This window comes from Gouania willdenowi, chromosome 6, assembly GCF_900634775.1.
Source record: "Gouania willdenowi chromosome 6, fGouWil2.1, whole genome shotgun sequence".
In the NCBI taxonomy this organism is placed as follows: domain Eukaryota; kingdom Metazoa; phylum Chordata; class Actinopteri; order Blenniiformes; family Gobiesocidae; genus Gouania; species Gouania willdenowi.
The window spans coordinates 58,254,194-58,276,511 of NC_041049.1; the positions used below are offsets into that span (position 1 = coordinate 58,254,194).

At 38.1% G+C, this 22,318-nt stretch overlaps 1 protein-coding gene across 4 annotated transcripts in view; it reads right to left on the bottom strand.

Moving 5' to 3' along the window:
• The window catches only part of zcchc14 (zinc finger, CCHC domain containing 14), a 33,453-nt gene that overhangs the window by 4,679 nt on the left and 6,456 nt on the right, over positions 1–22,318 (bottom strand). For 2 of the 4 annotated variants that reach the window (XM_028449211.1, XM_028449208.1), the window contains exons 3-13: positions 15,591–15,831; positions 10,780–10,850; positions 10,562–10,633; positions 9,159–9,229; positions 8,256–8,416; positions 7,361–7,394; positions 6,072–6,519; positions 5,219–5,316; positions 3,602–3,699; positions 3,327–3,479; positions 1,215–2,399 (exon numbers count right to left, since the gene is read on the bottom strand). In XM_028449211.1, the coding sequence (XP_028305012.1) occupies positions 1,215–2,399; positions 3,327–3,479; positions 3,602–3,699; positions 5,219–5,316; positions 6,072–6,519; positions 7,361–7,394; positions 8,256–8,416; positions 9,159–9,229; positions 10,562–10,633; positions 10,780–10,850; positions 15,591–15,831 (2,632 nt within the window). The remainder of the gene's footprint in view (positions 1–1,214; positions 2,400–3,326; positions 3,480–3,601; positions 3,700–5,218; positions 5,317–6,071; positions 6,520–7,360; positions 7,395–8,255; positions 8,417–9,158; positions 9,230–10,561; positions 10,634–10,779; positions 10,851–15,590; positions 15,832–22,318) is intronic. The other 2 variants (XM_028449210.1, XM_028449209.1) reach the window with 2 other exon arrangements.

The window sequence follows — 22,318 nt, forward strand, 5'->3', positions numbered from 1 at the left end:
TTTGTCCCCACCCTCAGTTGTTCCCACCATATGACAGTAAAAAATAACTGAAGTTAACTTGAATTGTTTGCACTTTAAAAGTATAATTTGTTTTTATTTGATTTATTGAGGTTATTTTTCAGGGTTTTATCATTTTTTATTTATTTATTTAATTATACTGTAGATATTATGTTGAAGGTTAAAATGTGTGTAACCAATTGGTTAATAATAAATGGGTCAGTTTTTCTCATACCTACTGTTGATGACTATTGTTCTCTGTTTGAGTAACATCACATGATCAAACCTTTTCTAACATTTCACACTACAACATAAGTAATTAAAGTATGTAGGATTCGTGCTGATATCGGATCGGATCAATATGGGCATCGGTCAATACGCAAGGCTGCATTATCGATATCATATCAGAAGTGAAAAAGTTGTAGCGGGACATCCCTAATTATAATTGTAATCGCGTAATTGATAATTAATTACAATTATGGCGTAATTATAACTTTAATTTAAAACATCTGTTGCTGTCGTAATGAAATTGAAATTGAGTTGAGGTAAATGACCTTAGAATTGTAATTGCCATGAAAATTCTATAAAAACTGACAATTCCAATTCATTTAAGGCAGAACTGTTGAACCATGTTACAGTTCTATGTACAGTTCTACACGTATGTAGTTAACAATTATTAAAATGTGTTTCATATCAAGCTTTCCAACATTTTGACATCTTAAAAAATTGAAATCTAGGAGTATATACTGACACAAAAAAGGCTCAGACGCCCACACCATAAATATTAAAATCTATATTTTCATTGATTAGAAAGCCTAATAAGGAAACCAATAGATATCAAAGAGATTAAATGATAGTTTTTAGTGTATTTTACAGCTGATTTAGGACCTGTTATCATAAGAGATGCTAAAAGAAAGCTAACACAAGAGGAAGGTTCACTTTTATAGGTTTTTTTTATTTCAGATTCAGCAATTGTGATTTATTGCAATTGAATTTTAGTAATTGAGAATGTAATTGTAATTGGCTTTCTGAGGATAAAAAATTATTTTTAATTGTAATTGGAGAAAATGCTGGTCACTGTCACCGTAATTGAATTGTAATTTCACATGGGTAATTCTAGATGTAATTGTAACTTAAAAATGTAATTGACCCCATCCCTGGTGCTAACCACTAGATCACATTTACCTTCGCTGTTGCTAAATATCACTGCTTCTCACCTTGCTGTAGGTCCATCGGTGGCAGTTTGCAGTCCTCTGCTTGATGTCCACTGGCACCACAGTTGTAACACGACAAACTCCCTGCTGCAACTTTCGCACCTTCAGTACTCATAATGCCGTGGGGCTGGTGGAGGCCTAAGCCCTGCTGTTGGTCAGGTGACCTCGAGCTGTGTCTGTAGAACGGAGGTGGAACCATGATGGGGTAGGAGAAGGGTGAGGTGGAGCTGGATGAGTGGATGAGAGGGCCAAGGTGGAGCAGAGGGCTCAGAGTAAACAGGGACGGCCCGGAGGAGATGGGCTGCAGGTAACCGGCTGCTGCGTATCCTGGCAACGCACCGTACGCACCGCAGTTTCCCCGACAACCGCAGGAGCTGCACACGCACACCGAGGAACTGTGAGGGTAACCCTGGTCCAATGTGGCGGCAGAGGAGGGGGAGGGGCTACAGGTCAGCAAGGAAGGGTGGTAGGAGTTGCCTGGGATTGCAGCCACAGGGACAGAGTTTGCTGTTGCCATGGTAACATAGCCGCCACCAGCAGCAGCAGCAGCGTTGCCAGATTGTGAAGCCGTCTTTGTGCAGGATGAGGAGGAGGCGGTTGGAGGGTGGGAGAAGAACCCTGATGGAGAGGGCGATGAAGAGGAGGACAGATGGAAGTGAAGAGGAGGGTGGGACACGTGATGAAGGCTATTGGAGGTGGAAGTGAGAGCTGAACTGGTTTCCACCATCAGACCAACTGCCAGACCGCGACCCACTGCAGAGTCCTGCACAGAGGGTCGCTCCACGCTGAGGGCGGGAAACAAGTTCTCCAGCCTCACACCTCCATACGCCGACCCAAAGCTGGATCCTGGTGCTGGGAGAACCGAGCCCAGCAACTTGGTCCTGTCGTCCATGCATAGTGAAGGAGGGCGGGGCTTACGAGGAACGGCGAGGATCCGTGCCGGGTTTGAGCCCGGACAGAGCAGCGTCTGGGTGTAGCTCGACTGTGGGTGGTACGGGGACGGAGGGAGGCCGAAAGGAAGGTGGGGGGAGGAGCAGGAGGGAGAAAGGGGAGGAGCTGGATCGGTTTGAACAGGCAGGACTTGGGCTGTGGGTCGACTGGAACCTGCAGGGCTGCTGGAGCTCAGCATGAAGAGACCAGAACGATCCTTCTCTGAACCTCCTGCTGGTGCATCTGGACCAGAAACTCCTGAAACATGGACAACGTAATTTTCACTGCTGTTAAAACAAGTGTGTGTGCTGACATCAGACAAAAAAAGGAGTTACAAACTAAAAACCTTCTAAAAAAGTAAGCAAAACAACCACAGAAGTCCAGTAAGAGCCTCCACTGAAAACAAATCACTGCTCACTTTTATGCAGCAGGCCTGTCGTGCAAAGATGGGACTGTATGAGATCTTTCTCTAATACCAGAAGGAATCTGTAACTGTGATTTCACTCACATCAAACTTTTAAGGAAACCAGCAGTGGAAATGAAACCCTTTTCTTGTATAATTATGTTGAGAGATAATCATGAATTATAACATTTACCTGCATTATTTTTTTTGAGAATATATCAAAGCAGTGAAATAACATAAATAAATTAATCAAGAAATAATCAAAATAAACAAATAAATATATTACTAAATGAATAGAGACTTTCAATATTTCAATTGCATTTGAATTAAATAATTTACAAACCAACTTTTAGTAATTAAGCTAAAAATATATATACTTTTTAGTAAGTTACATGACTTACTCCATTAATGGGGCTAATGGATTTGTTTTATGATTGTCAACCATATTTAAAAAAGAAAAGAAGAAAAAAAGAGCAATATTTAAACCTCAAACCAGAAACTAATTACGTGTATTTGTTAAATTTCAGTGAGTTAAACATTCCAGTCATTTTTTTAAATTACAGATTTTCCTATTGGCTGCTTGGTCATGTGTTCAACAATAACCCTGTGTTTTCTCACAGTGCAATAAACATGTTGGAAGTTCCTAGGAAATGCATTACATATCAAATAGAAAACTATATTTAAAACTATTGATCTGATAGAGATTCCTTCAAAACGTTCTGTTTTGTCCTTTTTTATCTGTTGCTTTGGTGTCCACATTAACCGGCAGTCAGAGAACGTACGCCTGTGAAGGTCTCTGGTTCTATCCACGCTGGAGTCGCAGCAGTGCGGGGTCCGAGGGGAGGAGCTGGAGTAACTGGAGGACGAGCTGCTGTCTGTGGAGACCGTGTGAGTGTGGTGGTGTGACACACCGTCCACCTCCACTCGCAGCTCGCCTGTAAAACAGTAAATGCAACTTTCTCTGTTAAGACGATACAAAATGTCACTGCTGATAAAAAAATGATTAATTCTGTTTTTATTCTCATTGTTGACGAGCCGTGTCCCACCGCTCCCCTACCTGCAGTGGAGGTGGGGTGAACAGAGAGTCCTGTATGAGTGGAGGGGGTCACCCTGGCAATCCCACTGTGGGAACGATTGTCCATCCTTATCTCCCTGCTGGGTACACAAAGGCATACTGATATCAATACAGAGGATATACATAAAATATGAAATATATGAAAATGTTCCTATATGCTGTATTTTCAACTTTCACAGTTAAGTTTGAATAATATTTAATCCTAATATTCATAATGTACTTTTCTTTCCAAAGAAGATTAAAAAAATTTCTTAAATCTGTTTCAAGTGAAAGGAAAGTAGCTATGGTAACTACAATAAAAAAATTTTAAGCTATTAGGTACCCACTGAATAAATACATGAAAAGTTTGTCGAAGCACAAAAAAATGCAAATTTAATAAAAATTTGATTTGATCCCAAAGTGAAAATAAAGGAAGACATCTGATCAATATGATTAATGCATTAGATTTTATACAGTGCTTTTTCATAGACACTCAAAGCACTTTTACATTGATGTGCATTATTCTTCCACTCCACACACAGTGGTGGTAAGCTACTATTGTAGCCACAGCTGCCCTGGTGCAGACTGTGCAAGGCTGCTATAGTGCGCCATCGATCATTCCAACCCCCTACCAACACTCACTCACTCACTCACTCACTCACTCACCACATTCATACGAGGCAATGTAGGTAAAGTGCCTTGCCCAAGGACACAACGACAATGACTTGGCTTCAGTAGGATTCTAACCCCTAACCCTTCGGTTAATAGACGACCCACTCTACCACTGATCCACGGTCAAAACTAACTTCAATGAATCACGATGGAAAAGTTTCTCAATTTTCACTAAAAATCATATTTTTATTTTAAACCTAAAGTGAAGGAAAAACAAACCCTGAGCAGCTGTCATGTTACTCGTGCTCCCCTGACCACCAGGGGGCGACATTTTTTCACTCAACAACTAACCCTGCTGCCCTAAGACTCAGTGGAAAAGTTTCCCACTCTATTTATCCTGATTTGCCAAAAACACACTCACAGACACTAACTTACACACACGCACGCACACACGCACACCTACAGGCGTTCAATGGAAACCTGTTGCTACTCGTAACGGAAACATAATCAGAAGATAAGAGCCGTGAGGTCACATGTTCATGAATCAGAGCATGTGGACGCATTTTCCTGCACGCCTGTGTTTTGTGTGTTTGTGAGTTTCTGTTCATTACTGCAAGGACATCTTATCTCTGCAACCCACCTTTGGCTGGTTAACCACTGTTGCAGGGACTGTTTACTGCAAGACATAGGAAGTGGAATTTCGCAAGTACAGTTTATCAGCGAGTAACAAATGCAAATCTATTCAAAGACAGGTTTATTACTGTTTTACTTGGCTGGAATTTCTATATTCTCCTTAACTTGAACACTTCTCCATTGTTTTTTTTAAGGCCGAGACCAAGACCAAACAAACATTTACAGTCACTTCTAAGATGAGACACTAATGCAATTTCTGTTAAAACCCACGTTGAGGATTATTTCCAGATGTTGCTGTTGAGCATGTTAGGTGACGCTCACATCCTCACATTGGAATGAAGAGACAAACAAAAGTCAGTCTGAAGTGGTACTTACTCTGCTGACTTTTGCAGTTCAAGTTGGGTTTTGAGTTTCTTCTTGGCTCCTTGAGTCAGGTCATACTTGTTTAAGTCCTCCTCTGTAAGTGCTAGAAACTGCAAGACAAGCAGATTCAGATTACAAGCCGTAAAGGTTTGGAATCTTTAAATGAAATCAGATCCAAACAAAAATGCAGGCAGTACTATCACCAAAGAGAGAGAGAGATACACAGGAAAATATGTTCCTACATTAGTATTTCTGAAACTTTGTGTACAAGCATAGATACCTAGAACAGTTTGTTGGTACAAAAGGAAAGGTTAGACCAGTTTAGTAGATTTAAAGTCTCCAAGCATCATGATGTTCCTCAAACAACAGTCTTGCTAAGGATGCACAGAGCTATAGAACCAAACCTGCATGTGGCCACAAGAAAAACACTGATGACAAGTTGAAGTGATGAATAAAACAAATAAGAACTAAACTGAAGAACTTTTAAACATACTAATGATGAATTCAAGCTTTAGACTACGCACCAAATATTGGATGGAGTCTAATCTTCAATCTCTAAACTTGCTAAATTATTCACAATTTTTTTATATAGTGTTTTGTTAAATTACAAATCAAAGGCAGCATCATTATTTTCATTTTGAGTTCATTTAGCTTTCACTTTGGGTTTCAATATATTTGCAGGGTGTAATGAGTTTAAAGATTCTAAAAAGAAACAAATAATCATTTTTAAACTTTGTCTCATATTGTTTAACTTTGATTATATCCTTTCCTTTAAAAATAAGACAACTGTACATGAATAATGTTGAAGATATACATAATCAGATGCTTTGATTGTAGTGCCTGACACACATCATATGACACACACCTCCTCCATAGTGAGCTGTTTGAAGACAGGGTAGTACTTGTGCAGCCGAAGACGGCGGAGCCAGTCCAGGATGCTGTTCTGCTCCGTGGAGTTGGGCTGAGACTGGGACAGCAGCTGCGTACGGGACTGGGAATGGGGCAGGTGCACAGACTGGCTGCTGGTTTGTGGGTGAATGTCGAGCTGTGAGAACGAGTACGGCAGAGAAGAAGAAAAAGACGAAGAAGAAGAAGACAGAGCAGAGGAGGGATCATTTCCAGTGGTGGTAGAGCCCCGAGTGGACAGGGCTGGCACAGGTGGAAGGAGGGAGGACAGCTGGGGGGAGGAGTGGGACAGAGGAAGGGAGGGAGTCAGCAGAGGAGGGATGATGGAGAGGTGAGGGACGGAGCGAGTCGGGACAGAGCTTGGAGTGCTGACAACTGGCTGGACACTGGCCACTCTGTACACCGCCCTGAGGGAGGAGACACAGTCATCTCTATCCAGTCATATTAATAACTTCATTTATTAAAAAAACTAAATATATGCCTCACAAAGATAATAATAATACATGGAGAACATACAAAAGGAATACATTTATTACAAGAAAAACACTGTCAGTAAGGGTGTAAGGTATTATCTATTGGATCGATGCATTGATTTATATTCCTATGATCCAATCAATTGTGTAGATACAAGAAAGTAATGCCGTGATGTAAGCACGATGTATTGAGTATTGAAAATGAAAGCAGAAAAGGTCAACTTCCTGTTAAATCAAACTGAAGTGTTGGTTGCACTGTATTTAAATAAAATGTGAATACATTTTTTTTATGCTGATAATTATTTATACCTGATTATCTTACAAGAAACAACAAGAATCTAGGAAAGCTCACCTGCACTGTCTAATATCAAGGTATTTATTTCACAGTCACACTGAATTTCTATTTTGGCTAAAAAGTGACTGAATCGATTTCAAGTCACTGAATCATTTCGGATCAAATCGTTTTAAAGTAATCAATAACATCCTTGAATCAAAACAGCAACAACAAATCATGAAAGGAATCAAATCGAATCGTTAAAAAGAATCGTTACACCCCTAATTATCAGTCATGTAAGATTACTGATACTTTGCAATAAAGATATGAAATAGGTCCCAACATTGAGCTCTTAACCTTTTCTTATCTCTTCTCAAAAACAAAAACAAAACCCATCAAAACCACAACAAACTATCGTGGACAATGTGAAAGGCCACAACAACCTGTAAATATCAGCTGCAGCTCAATGGCATGTTATTAACGTGTTATTAATGATCTTACCGATTGGATCCTTTGAACTGCATAAAGCCCAGATCTGTGAGAGAGAATTAAAACACAAATCATCACAAATGCAGTGAGGATTGATCTCGAGGTTTATCTATTTACTTCTATGTTGGCAAAACAATTGGATTTATTTCTCCAGATACTTTAAATAATAATGTAAAAAAGAGTTCATTTAATCAAAGTTTCCTGCGTTACTTTAAAATGTCTCATTTAGTTTCCTTGGTAAAACAAACACTGCAGTGCTCCTGTTGACTTTCCCCATTGACACATAGATCACTGGAACTACTAGAGTAAGAAACTAGATATTTTCCGGCTCCATACACCCTGGACATGACGCCAGGACATTTCAGAGTTCAAAGACAGACTCAAATGACGCCTACGGCCAATTTACAAACTCGAGTAAACTTATACCTGCTTCAAGAACCTGAAATACCAGGAGGAATCTCATTAAAACTCAAGGAGAACAAGATCATGCACTGAGAATGTTGCTGTTAAAAGTGAGAAATGACCATTACACTACAAGTACAGGTACTATATAAGAACCCACTGCAAAGACAACACACACACACACACACACACACAGGGTCACCACACTCAAAGCTTTCCAACACAAACATGCCACGCTGAATTCCCACAGCAGATTAAAATAGACCACGTCTACTCCTTCCAGCAGTCCAGAAACACTGAATCTCCTGCAGCCATAGTCTCACCTCCTCATTACAAGCAGCCAAATCTCTGAGCGGCAGCCTCGGCCCTCCTTGGTGCCTCATTATTCCACACCCAAGAATAAACTTCACCTGTTTCACCTTCCTGCTGTTTTCTATGAGCTAACCGGTTTTTATAGACTGTCATACTCTTCAGTGAACAACACGAGATAATGTCGTACACTCACTGGAGTTGGAGGTGAACGGACATGTTGAGACTATGAGGGAGTTTTGAAGAGAGGAGGTCTGAGGAGCAGATGGACATTGGGGTGATAGAGGCCTGGTGGAGGTGAAAAACAGCTGGACGCTTCGATGCTGGAGGATCTGTCTGGGTAGGGCGCTGAGACACCTGTGTGAAGGTTTGAAAACACATGAATGGGATCATACAGACCATCATTTACACCAGTGTATCTCAAATAGGGGTACGCGATGGCACTATGGGGGGTACTTGAGAGAGAAAAAGTGGAAAATTAACAAATAAAAATGTTAAAAATATGTTTTTGTAATGTTTATTTTTTAGTTAAAAAGCAATATAAAAAATGCAGTATCTTTTTTTATGTGTTGCAAGGACAAAGAATATATAGCGGTTGTAAAAGATAGTTAACCTTATCAAATGTTGAATGTTGACAATTTACGCATTGGACTGTCACCAAGTCAGTTAAATCAGAAATACTTGAGAGAAAGAAAATTAACACATTAAAATGTAAAAAAAAATATGGGGTTTTGTAATGTTTATTTTTAGTTTTGAAAATATATCATAATAATGATGATGAAAATTAAAAATACAAAGTCACTCTTGGTCCAACATAAGGTGGGAGATGACCCAAAATTATATATAATATAGAAACAAATTCATTCAGGAGGCACTAAATACAGTTTCATTCCACTTATTTACAATAGAATAAAGTTAAAATGTGTGTAATCACTCATTCATTCCATCAATATTCTCTGTAGATGTTTTATCATAGAATTCTGAGCAAAATGCTGGAGTCGGACAAAGGAGTAATGGACTCAGGAATAAGAAGAAGCACTAATTTACATCTAATGTAGGTTTCAGTCTCAGTAGCGTAACAGATTGTTATGAGCCTAACCTGGGATCCAGCTCTGTGGACTGAGGCAGGAGGAAGTTCTCCAGACCTTCTTCAGGAAAAGCCTGTGAAAGCTTAGAGTGCAAAATGCAACAAGGACAACTACATGGATTAGCAGATATATAAATGATACAATGACAAGAAAGTAACTATCTCCTATTGCTGACCATGATGTCAGTAAAATGGAATGTTTCACAAATCAAGGACTCAATTATCTAACTGTACATATAATTATGCATCCAAGTCAAATTATAATAACAATACAATATATCATATTGTAGTTGACTTTATTTTTATCTTATATAAGAAGCTGTGTCAAACTGTAACTATTATTTTGCTAAGTGATCCTTTCCCATTCAGGCATTGCAAAAGCTGAAATCAATAAAAAAGTTATCGTAAATCACAAAATTGGAATAAATATTTTAAATTTCATCTCATTTCAATACAGGCTTTAACAGGTTCCTGATCTCCAGCTATGGAGGTGTATGGTTGGGAGCAGTGAAGCATGTGTTATCATCAACATTAAATAAGACATTGTTTTCTTTTTAAAGGCACATCGTGGACTTTTTGACCTAAAGAGTTATTTTAAATGATTCCTCAGAGATTGACAGTATCAATGCTCCGAGCGGGGCTTCCGTCTTGAAATACCGATCATGTAAGTTTGGAGAGACGGACCGTCTTTGGCCAGGTCATGTGACCTGGAGAATGCCTGGAGAACGTATCACTTTACAGCAGTCACGTGACCACAGGCTCTGATATACTCATTGGGTTAAGGCTTTTGCTACTATTTTTCCACCCGTTCGACTCCTGGTCATGGCCGAGGCAAGCAAAAAGTGTAAAATTGCTTCTGAGGAGGCTAAAAAGATGCCGCCGAGACCCGGCCCCCTCCGCCAACCCGTCTTCTGCCCGACGCCGTCCCCGGTCGCCACGCTGACCCCTGGCAAAGGGGGCCGATGACGGCAGCGAGGCCAGATGAGTTACAACCAGGTATCATTAGAGATGCTAACAGAAAGCTAACACAAGAGGAAGGTTAACTTTTATTAGGTTATTAATTTCAGGTGAGGTGATAGTAATTCATTGTAATTGAACATTAGTAATTAAGAATGTAATTGTAATTTAATTTCTGAGGATAATAAGAATAATTGCAAATTAATTGTAATTGGAAAACATGCCGGTCACTGTAATAGTAATTGAACATGCGTAATTGAAAATGTAAATGTAACTGAAAACCCTGGTTATCATCAACATTGAACTAGACATTATTTTTCATTTATTGTCAACCTGTCTTTAATTTAGCGAATAATATACTGTACGTACAAAAAAAGTTTCCGAAGATGTACAGTATCTACATCAATGTATTTGTTCATCTGACTTATCTACAGAGTGTGTTTCATGTGGATCCTCACCTGAGACATCAGCTCTGCCACCTCCTGTTGAGTCCTGACAACAGATAACACAAAACCGTCCGACCAGTTTACCTGAGGGAGTGATACAGGGAGGAAAATAGACATGTGGAGGTAACTTGGTAAACTAGGAATCGACCAATAAAGGAAACGTTAGAAAGAAAAAATCTGAAATGTGACAAGAGTAAGGAAGAAATGAGCTGCTTGTGTGTTGGACGAACCTCAAACACGTATTCTTGGCTTTCTTCAGACTTGTGTGTCTTTCCTCTGAGCGCCACCTTTTCAATCACTGCTGAGGAAGAGCACAGATGATTGGAAAAATAATTAACCACAGGTCACAGTCTCAGGGCAGTTGCTTCACCCACAGGAAAAGTGAATGAGTTCAAAAGGCCTGAGGCCACTTCAGCACAGTTGACACTTGAAGTGAAGTAAATCCTGGAGGACTCGAGGGTCTGTGGCTTTGATGCGAATGGCATCCCATTTTTACTGTAATGTTATATTAGTAGAAATTCAGATTAGGACTGAACGATTAATTGCATTTGGGATAGCATAAAACACAATTTTCTAATCTGCAATTTATTTTTTTTAAATTTATTATTCATTTTTCTTGTCCTGTCTTGTACTGTCCTGTTAAGTTCAGTGTATTTAAGAAGTGCACTCCACATGTTTACATCTTTCATGAAACGTGAAGTTAGTTACGTTGAAGAGGTAAAGCCACAGATTTGTTTGCTTTATTGCTGTAATCTGTGCTTTAAAAAGTACATTTTATATTTATTTAAAGTTTAAATAAATCTGAAGTTGTTCATTATGAAACAGATTGATTCATTGCTTGTGCTCATTGAAAAATACACGACAAGAAAAAATCGCATATTAAATCGCAATCGCAATATTGAGGGAAAAAAAAAAATCGCAAGTAGATTGTTTTGCAAAATAAATCAGCCCTAATTCAGACCCAAGAATGTCAACGTTGCTGTTTTCTCCACATAATTTTGTACTTTTTTTTTTTTTTTTTGCCAAAAACACTTTTCCAAATGTGCCATTCATTGTATTATATGTCAGTGTTTATAACGTACACATGATGGATTATATTCACATTGTGCTTCAATGGAAACAAAGGTGAATAGGGGCTGATTGACAGTGTTCAAGCATGAGTTTGAGTAAAAAAAGCTAACCAAGGGCGGGATAGTATGTGTGCTTGCGTCTGTGCGTTTTCTTTCTTTCAGACATATCAGTCTACACAACGCTGTCTAAAAGCACATCAGGCGTGCAGGGACAAGCAAAAGGAGGAGGGCAGACTGGAGCACAGATGGATAAAGCAGCAAACATGGCTCACTGATGTGTTACGGGTGGCAGCTGTGGGAAAGCTCTGAAAGCTGCCTGCCAATCACAACCAGCCCAGACTGTCACTGGTGCATCTTCCCAAAACACAGACCAGGAAAAGCCTTACACAAGGAATGAATAGTGAAAAAATGGTTGATTAAAGCAGCAGAACATTTAAATCTAAAGATGGACCAATAATTCAAAGCCGATTATATCGGCCAAAATTCAGCATCATCTGTATTGGCCGTTCTTTCCACCGTTCTTTCCTTTCTCTCTCTCTCTCTCTCTCCCATGAATTGTAACAATTTGTCCCGCCCACAGCCCCCACTGATTGGCTACGAAGCGAATGCTGCACTTTTTGATTTCAGACAATTAAACTTATTTTCACTGCTATACTGTACAGCTCAGTTTTTACTAAGATTTATAACAATTCTGGGAGCCATTTTATTTATTTGTTTTAGTGAACTTTAAGAGATCTCTACACTTTCTGTTTTTATATAATAAAGTAATTTGTGTCAGACTTTATTCCACAACAGTTTAAAGTGTATTTTTTTACACCAAAATTACATTTTTATAGCAAATGATATTTACTATAAATATCGTTTCCTTGTTAATTACTGGCAATGACCCTAAAAAACTCATATTGGTCGATCCTTATTTAAAATCACCAATACTCCTTGATCTCAAGATCTGACTCAAAATCATGAGAAAACAATCTTTTACTTCATAAATCAATTTAATATAAAGAAGGAACAGTTTGGAACTAAAATTATTAAGGAAAACAAGAGACCTCAAGAGCGCAAACCTCCACTAAGCACCAAATATCCTTTTTTCCAGATACTGGCAGTTATCTGGATCAGATCCTGGTCATGGCATCATGATCATTCACGCTTTAAAGGCTTGGAAGAAATGTATATCCCAATTAATAACCATACAGTAGGTCCAAATGTATGGGCACCACCGTTTTTGTTGTTGAAAAATCACGATAAAAAGTGCAATCAGGATCCAATCTGAATAAAGACATAACTGAGTCAAATCTCATAAAGATCAGTCAATTACAAACCAAGATATGATTTTTTACACCCCACAAAGGAGACAAAGAAAACACCGTCCCTTTTATACACACCGCACACTTTTACACGAGCAATCAATGATTTCTGCCTATCTGAGGTTTGAAACACATCCATCAGACACACAAACAACATCATGCAGTGTGTCTGGTGATGTGATTAATAGAAGGTTCTTCAGTTCTCACCTGAGGAAATAGCATGCTTCATAAATATTGCATTACTTGAATAGAATTTAAAAGCAAAACACACAGTGCTCTATTTTAATAGGCCAGCATGCACACAGGGTGAACGAGTCCGTTCTCCACATTTCTCCATGCACTCACACACACACTCCAACACTCCGAGCCCCGGGTTGAGTGTCAAACAGTCATTTTAACAAGTACCATGATGTGCTTTAAGGTGCATCTAAACACAAAGCTATGCTACGGGTTAACAGTGAAAGCATCAGGTTTAGCCACAAGATTTCAACTCAAAGGAAATCCAGTCTACAGAGCCCCAGACATGAGCTGGTAAAAAGAAATAATGAATTAAGGCAATGAAATAAGTAACGTACGCACAAAATAACTTCTCCGTTAGCCGAGTAGTTAATACAGTGGACATAACATACAATCATTTATTTTTCTAAATGGCGCAGGATCGATACTGGGTTAAAGCAACATGTTCATTGTTTCATTATTCATCAAGTTATGCAGACTGTAAATACAGTAAGAACGCATAGGGTTGACTAACACACATAACATAATAACTTCCTGTTTACAACAGCCGCGATGAGTCCACGTTGCACCAAAAAGTCCAGTATTATGCATGTGACATGTCCATGAAGGGCATCCTCTTTAACAACATCTGCAATTGCTGTTGCAACTGGCCACGCAAACTATACGCTAAATTATATTAACATTATTCAATTATTTTGTGCATTTTTGTTGCCATTGTGTGTTATTGTGTAATGCAGTGATTCTCAACTGGTGGGTCGGGACACAAAAGTGGGTCGCAGACGTGTACTGGGTGGGTCACGGACAGCTGGTCAAACATAAATTAATACTGAATTTCTCTCGTGTTGGACTTGTCTTTTATTTTGAAAGAAACTTTGCTGTGAAATGCAGGAAAATATAGAGATTTATGTTTTAAAAAAAGATTATATATGTGTGTTTTCAACAGCTAATTGAGAAAAAAAATAATTTGTGGTTGAATTCTAAAAAAAACTGAGTCACAATTTAATGACCTTGGTAAAATGCAGGTCCCTGGGTGAGACCAGTTGAGAACCCCTAGTGTAATGTATTGTTTTTAGGGTATTTTTGTAATTTTTGTTCTTGTTTTGTATCTGTTTGGAGTCATTTTGTGCATCTTTATTGTCATTTTGTCTATTTTTCTTTCATTTTCTCATTAGTACTTCCTGCACACGTTATACTTATTTTGTGTCACAAAATTTAAATTTCTTGGCCACAAAGTGGTGTTTTTTTTTTTACACACGCAAAATGCATTGCTTTACAATACAACAGTACATGTATAACACTGAAAGCACTGAGGGAGATAGAAGCAACTTTGTGCAATGTTTTACACTAATGGGACACAGGAGTGGAGAGATCGTAAGACATCATAAGTAACTGGCAGGATGAGTAACCCTGTAAAACAAGTCTATAAACAGCATTTAGCTGCATTTTAAAGACAGTGAAAAGAGCAGAGCCTGAAGCCTTCTGCCAAAAATAAAACGTTTTCTTCCCAAGATGAAGATGATGGTGGCACACCGTGCACTGTATCAACATTGGTGTTGCTGTGTGGATAAATCTCCCAGAAATGTGTTCCCTCCATCATGAGAGTAGAGCCCAGGGTGTTCTCAGAGGTGACAAAGTCTGCAAACATACAGTCTATATGAGGTCATCTGACAGTAACTGTATCACCTCTTCCCTGCATGTGTGTTTTATGATGGAGACTATGAGGTGCACAGATGACTGAGCATTGTGTTACAGACAGGCGAGTGGCCAGGACAATAACATTCCAGCATGGCCAGCGTCATCTCACCTCTGCACACAACAGCTGCTCTCTGCCTGGTAGTAAGTGATGAAGGAGGATTTTACTACTGATCATTTCAGGTTTTAATAGAAAAAACCTCTTCACCTGGTCAGCAAAGTTTACAAGTTTCAGAGCAGGTCATGGAGGTGACACATTTTATTGTGAAAATTTTTGTTTTATATAGTTAGCATGTAGATATTAAGGTGTAAAGATTATTCATAGGCATTATTGGACTCTGATTCTTCATGTCTGTCTGCACTGACACATCACCCTGAAACTATGAGCTTCAATAAGTCAAGTTAACACACACACGCGCACGCACGCACACACACACACACACACACACACCCCCCCTTAGGGCAGCATTCTTTAAGCTTTAGTTGTAATCTTCCAATGTGCCAGCAGGCCACATCTTGTTTAACTTAGCTTAAGTGAATGGATAGCATGACACACATGACACACGCACACACACACACAAACAATTCATGTGGACGGTCGGTGGGTGTGAAGCCACATATAGACTATAAATAAATGCACACATATATGCAGTCAGTCAGTCAGACAGAACGTCTCTATCAAAGCAGCTAAAGCATAAATTTGCACACCGACAGCTATAAATAAATACTTCCCACCTTTCCCTGGTTTTCCCTGGCGACTGGCTGGTGCTGCTCCCCGTGCTGCTGCTGCTGGTGCGTCCTGATTTTGAAAAGCAGGTAGAGAAGAAGGCATATGGTGAGGTTTGAGAGGAGGAAGAGGTGGTGGACGGAAGTCTTGGTGAGGAGAGGTGAGCTCCTGAGTGACGGCCACGTCTCCTTGTCCTGAGGGACCCCCGGGGCTCGGGCCAGGAACGGGGCCCAACTCTTTGCTCTGGCTCTAGAGGGTAGATTCAGAAGATAAAGTACAGTGAAAATCAGGGTTGGGGTCAATTATAATTGTAATCGCCTAATTGATAATTAATTACAATTATGGTGTCATTATAATTGTAATTTAAAAAATCTGTTGCTGTTGTAATCGTAACAAAATTGTAATTGCATTCAGATAATTGACTTTGTAATTGTAATTGCCATGAAAATTCTATAAAAATTGTCAATTATAATTTGACCAAAACTGTGGAACCATGTTACAGTTCTATGTACAGTTCTACACATTTGTAGTCAACAATTATTAAAATATGTTTCATATCAAGCTTTCCCACATTTTACCATTTAAAAAAAATTCAATCCAGTGGTATACTGACAGAAAAAAGGCTCAGACACCCACACCAAAACCTATATTTTCATTGATTAAGAAGAATAACAAGATAATCAATAGATAGGAAATAAATTAGATGATAGATAATAGTTTTTATTGTATTTTACAGCTGATTTAGGACCCATTATCATTAGAGATGCAAACAGAAAGCTAACATGAGAGGAAGGTTAACTTTTATGGGGTTATTTACATGTATTTCAGACTCAGTAATTGTGATTTATTATAATTGAACTTTAGTAATTGCGAACAAAATTGTAATTGACTTTCTGAGAGTAAAAAAATATTGTAATTTAATTGTAATTGGAAAAAATGTGGGTCACTGTAATTGTAACTGAAATGTAATTCAACATGGGTAATTGAAAACGTAACTGTTACTGAAAAATGTCATTGACCCCAACTCCGGTGAAAATGTTCGTTGGCCATCTTATACTTTGTAGGATTATAAACAAAGAATTGTATTAGTTTGGAATGTGGACTATGAAGGTGCTCAGATGGCACTTATCCATATCATTCTCCTACTAGCAGTGGTAATGTAACAACTACAGGTAATAGTGCAGCTCAATAGTCAGACAGAGCTGAAGCCACTTGATATAGTTTCATATAATACACATAAGTTCTAGTTACACTGAACAAGTGAGGTCAAACAACATGACAAACAACCTGTGATTCTAAATTTCCAATGATTACATTTCAGGAACACTGTTTACATTTGGGAAAACTCCAACAAACTGTTTTTTCCCCCAGGAAAAGAAAGAGCAGATGTAATATTAATGGAGAACAGGGTGTTGGTTATCTTTATCTAAATAGTCTGCCTTTAAAAGCACATGTCAACAAATAACACAAGATCACAATCATTAGGAATAGTTAGGGTGAGTTTCTGAACTTTTCCCCTTGTATCAATTGTATTTATAAAACATTTAAAAAAAAATAATAATAATTTGGAAAAAGTCATTTCAATGTAAACAAAGGTTCCCTGTAGTTTTAAATAGGTTCACAGTTAGTAGATTGGGATACGATTCTGTGTCCCACGTAAATTTCCTCAATAAATTGTAAATACATGTTTTATGTTAAACGGTGTTTACGCTTTTCTTGGTTAGATGGTGAGGTATGTAGCACAAAGAGAGAACAAGGTGGAGAACAAAACTACAAAAGAAGCATTCACTCATTTCCTCTTAATTTCATTGAGAAATAATGGTGTCATGGTATATCTGAGATGGGTTGTTTTATTTATTCATGTGTGTCTGATTCTGTCAGCTTTGTTTTTCTTGGATAGAACCATTATAGACGAGGTCCAGCAGTGATTCCACAGGGAAACAATATCTTCAGAGTAAATCCAGCAGATCAAACCAACACTTGATGGTATTCGTCATATTTGTAACATAAGAAGAAAAACACTTTTTAAATTTCACAACTACATTAAAAAGGTAGGTATTTGTAATTAATTAAAACGTTTGACATTATCTATATTTTTAGGCAGCCTACAGTTAAATGTCTAATCGACTTTGAAGAGGTGGTATTGTCCAGAAGACTGTGCAAAAACATATATTACTATTATTATTATTATTATTATTATTTAGCAGGGACTCCAGAAATAAGTCTTACAGAAGATGAATGAATGAATGAATGAATGAATGAATGAATGAATGAACACACATTCATACGCTATTAATTATCATTATCTCCACTTCATCCTCCAGCACCTGGACTCCCCAGGCTCCTACGCCAGGATCCTGTTTGTGGACTTCAGCTCTGCTTTCAACACTATAATCCCAGCTCTCCTTCAGGACAAGCTTTCCCATCAGGACCAGAACCTCCAGACACAAAAACAGCTTCTTTCCCTCTGCCACCATCCACATGAACACACCCCAAGTCACCCACTGAACCCCCCCACCCCCCCCACCCGATCACCACCTCCATGATGACATTATCTGCTGCACTGTATATATATATATATATATATATATATATATATATATATATATATATATCCTATTTATCCTTTATTCTCTATCTATCCTTTATTTATCCCTCAACCTTTATATTTATCATTATTATTATTATTATTGTTGCTGGGTTGTTCTTTGTTTTTTTTCTTTATTTTTTTGTTGTTGTTTGTTTTGTGCACCAACTACCAAGACAAATTCCTTGTACTGTCCTTAAAACTGTACATGGCCATTAAAAACATTTCTGATTCTGATTTTTTTTATGGATGAGGTGATGTTTAATACAATTGATTCTTCACATGCTCGCAAGACTTTTTCTTTTTTTTTCTTTTTTTTTTAGAAAATAAGCATATCTTTAATACAAAAACTAAAATAAAAAATGTGTGCTTGTAAAAAAATAAACAAAAAATTACAATAAAACTTGAAACACCCCTATGGGTTTGTTTAGGTTTTTGTTAGCATTGGCTGGGATCTTTGATTATAATAAACACATTAAACAATCAGTAACACTTTATAGAAGATGTTTGTAATAAAGCCTTAATAAGCTGTAATTCAATATTTAATAAGGCCTTGTTCAAATACTATTAACAAGGCTATATGAGTATTAATTAAACGCTTTGTTAATATATTAAAAAATGTTATTAACACAATGAAATGAATGACATTCTTAATAAGGCCTTATTATATGCTAATTAACAATAATAGGGCTATAAAAGTGTTATTAAAAAAGCTCCTTAAAAATATGTTTATTATTTAAGCGGTATTTATGTTCATAAGCCTGTTAATAAAGACTTCATAACCTAATAAGAGACTTTTTAACTTTTAGTTACTGCTTATTAGGGCTTAATACAGGCATCGTATTATAGAGTGTTACAAAATATTCTTTGTTTGCATCAGTGGTTTGTAAAGTACATTTATCTGTGCAGAAAGAGTTTTAGCACCACCCACAAAGCCCCAAGAAAATGAATTAAGTATGTCAAAACAAAAAAGTGGTGACTCGTCTGCTTTGTGCACTAAAAAAAAAATGCTGTACACAGAAAGGCTTCAGCATTGGTGTGAGTCCCAACACTTGTCAGGACTGGAGTTAGTGATTAATACACTTTAAATATAAACATCCCAATGGAGTTGTGAGTCTGAAAGCTGCTTTCCAGACTTCTGAGAGGAAAAACCTGATGCGTTCAATGGCCTGAAATCAAACAGGAAGCAGATCTGAAACCAATTATGTGTTCTGCTGCCACATCTGCATGTTGCTGCCTCTGCACACTCTGAGCGAGGAATGGAGACTCTGACTCTTTGACTGTCAGCATGTGAAGAGACAACTGCACCGTGACAACAGCATGAATCAGCACAGACTATAGTGAGGAAGATAAAAACAAACAGTCCTAGTCCAGATATCTTGGAAACATGTGAGCCTCCCCCAAAAAGTATGAAGAACAAACAAAAAATGGTTAAAACCATAAAATCTGGACAGGAAACGCCTTCTGCTTCTCCTAAAACATCACTAAAAATTCTGCTTTTCCATAATATGCTACAGAAGGATATTATTTATCTTTGTCTTAATAAACGCTCATATAGTGAGGTGATTGTGCAGGTCTGCACAGGCCCATCCGCTGTGCTCGGCCTTTTGTGCGTGATATTTGTAGGCGTCGCCTGAAGACAGTACTGCTTTTTTCTGCTCAACGCTCACTGACGAAAGATGACTTAAAAAGTAGAAGAAAGGGTGGAGCAAAGTTATTTAAAGTGACAAAGCAGTGCTTTGCAAAAACCCTTTCAGATGGACAAGATTTTAAAACCAATTAAACTGGGACTGATATTTCAATCTCACACACTAAATGTTTATACAATTTAAAGCAAATGCTTTGAATTACCAGTAAATGTAAATAAAACTGTGGAAAACTGTCAGTATTATGACTTTTTAAATGGTATTTTGGCTTACTAACACTATCTGCAGGGAATAAATACTACTGTATTTATTTACTTGGGGGAAACTGTTTATTCTCAAAAAAAAATGTCATCACGATAAGAAAAGATTAATTTGTCTCACAAAAGGGAAATTTGGGTTTTTACAGCAGCAAGAAGATAAAAAAAAAACAAACAAACTGTAATTTCAGGTGCTTGTGACTTTAAAAGAAGGAGAGTACGGTACTTTCAAATGGTCGACTTAGACATCGAGCTTCTGGATCACATGCCAGTACTAAAAGCTTTTCTGTGGGAGATAATGTATGTGGTTGCTCTGGTTTACAATGAGCCAGTCAGATGCTTCAGAGCTCAGAGGGACAGACAGAAGCCAAAGGGAGGGAGCGAGAGGTAGAAAGAGGGAGGGAGCATGTATAACTTCCTGGGGATTCACTGGAGACACACACACACACGCGCGCACACACACACACAGAAACCACAGTGGGTTGATTTGAGCATGCAGAAATGTGCTGACCTGTGCTAAGCAGGAGCCAAGGGCAACAAAACACTAAATACAAGCTCTCCTCTCTGAGCTGGTACTTTCCCTTCACTGCTTACACATGTTTTAAACTGTGTTTCTGTCCACATGTGGTCACTAAACCACGTGAAGAAAATGGCACTGAGGACCTATTTTTCATGCACATTTTCACTCTCTTTCTTTCTTTCTGTTGCTCATTTACACATACTCCAGTGCAAACTTCATATCCCTGCAGGACTGAACCTGATGTGACTCTATCTGAAGCCAATGAGTCACTCAGTTTACTCCATCAAACGGATTCCTCAAAATGCATATTCGGTCGTCATAGCAAACTGACAATGCGATGTTTAGCTGGAAAGAAATTCAGTTTCTCTTAATCAAATGTTCATAATCCATATTTGGCCATTTTGTTTAGATTCACCTAAGAATTGCATTGTTTTTTATTCAAACTTTTAAGACTGTTTGGTGGACCTCCTACAGTATGTACTCATTAGTTCCCAAAAAACAACTCTATCCAGAAGAAGAAATAAAGTTTGTAAGAAGACACATGAAATACATGAATTTGTTTATTGCAAGAAGTGCAATGACTTGACAGTGTATCATTTATGATAAGCTTATTTCTGGGGGGGGGTGAGCATTGGCAAGGATGTTGCAATACTCAGTCATGATACGATATTATCACAATATATTGCAATAGATTTTTTAAAATCAATTTAAAAAAATAAATAAATTGATTTCAAATCGGCACCAAAAAAATCGCAATATACCGTGAAATCAATTTTTATTTTTTTTTTCACACCCCAACTTATTTCTGCAGTTGGCGTGTTGAGGAATCAATGTATAATATAACTTCAGAATATTGTCATTAACTTTGGGGATAATATGTGTTTATTGTTATACTTGTTGGACAGTTGGGACAAACAGGTTTAATTTGAAGCAGTAGTACGCAAAATTATATTTGGCCTTCATGATTTAATGGATTTGATCGTTGAAAGGTGGAGCCGAAGTTTTCAAAAAATGACTGATTTAATGACTATAAATAAAGAAGTTCTCCTTTTGTTTTCAGTATTATCAAAACTACAGTGATAATTATAGCTAAGTAAAAATATCGATTTCATCGATTTCGAATGTATTTAATTAAAACTTGTAAATATCAATCCAGAGGTGAAGAGATTATTTTCTTATTTTGTTACTTAAACCCTAGTAGTCTCACAATAGCAGCGCAACGCTGAGTGCATTCAGTGCAAGGCTGCAAACATGGCGGACACTGACGGTGCTTCCCTAGGTAAGACGCCCCAGCTGAAACAGAAGTTTAGAACTACTTTGGCTTTAAAAAAGTGAGCTTGATCAAAGTAAAGCTTTTTACAAGCTCTGCCAAGCAGAAATGAGGTACTGTAGAAATACCACAAATCTCAAAAACCACTTAATGAGGTACCACTCTGATACGGTAAAGTCCGCCTCCGGCACAGCGCCCAGGTTTACACAGAAGAAAATGACGGAATTGCTACAACAAGCTCCCGAGTATCTGCGTGCCATAAAAATAATGGAGGCTATCGCAGCTTTTATTGACAAAGATTTACGCCCGTACTCACTGGTGGAAAACGAAGGCTTCAAGCGGCTTCTGAAGGTGCTCAAACCAAACTACGTCATGGTGCAAAACACATAAAACATCAGCAGCGAGAGCTGCAGATGAAATCAGAAGGTACAGGGCGATGAAACCTGCTGGGCTGAA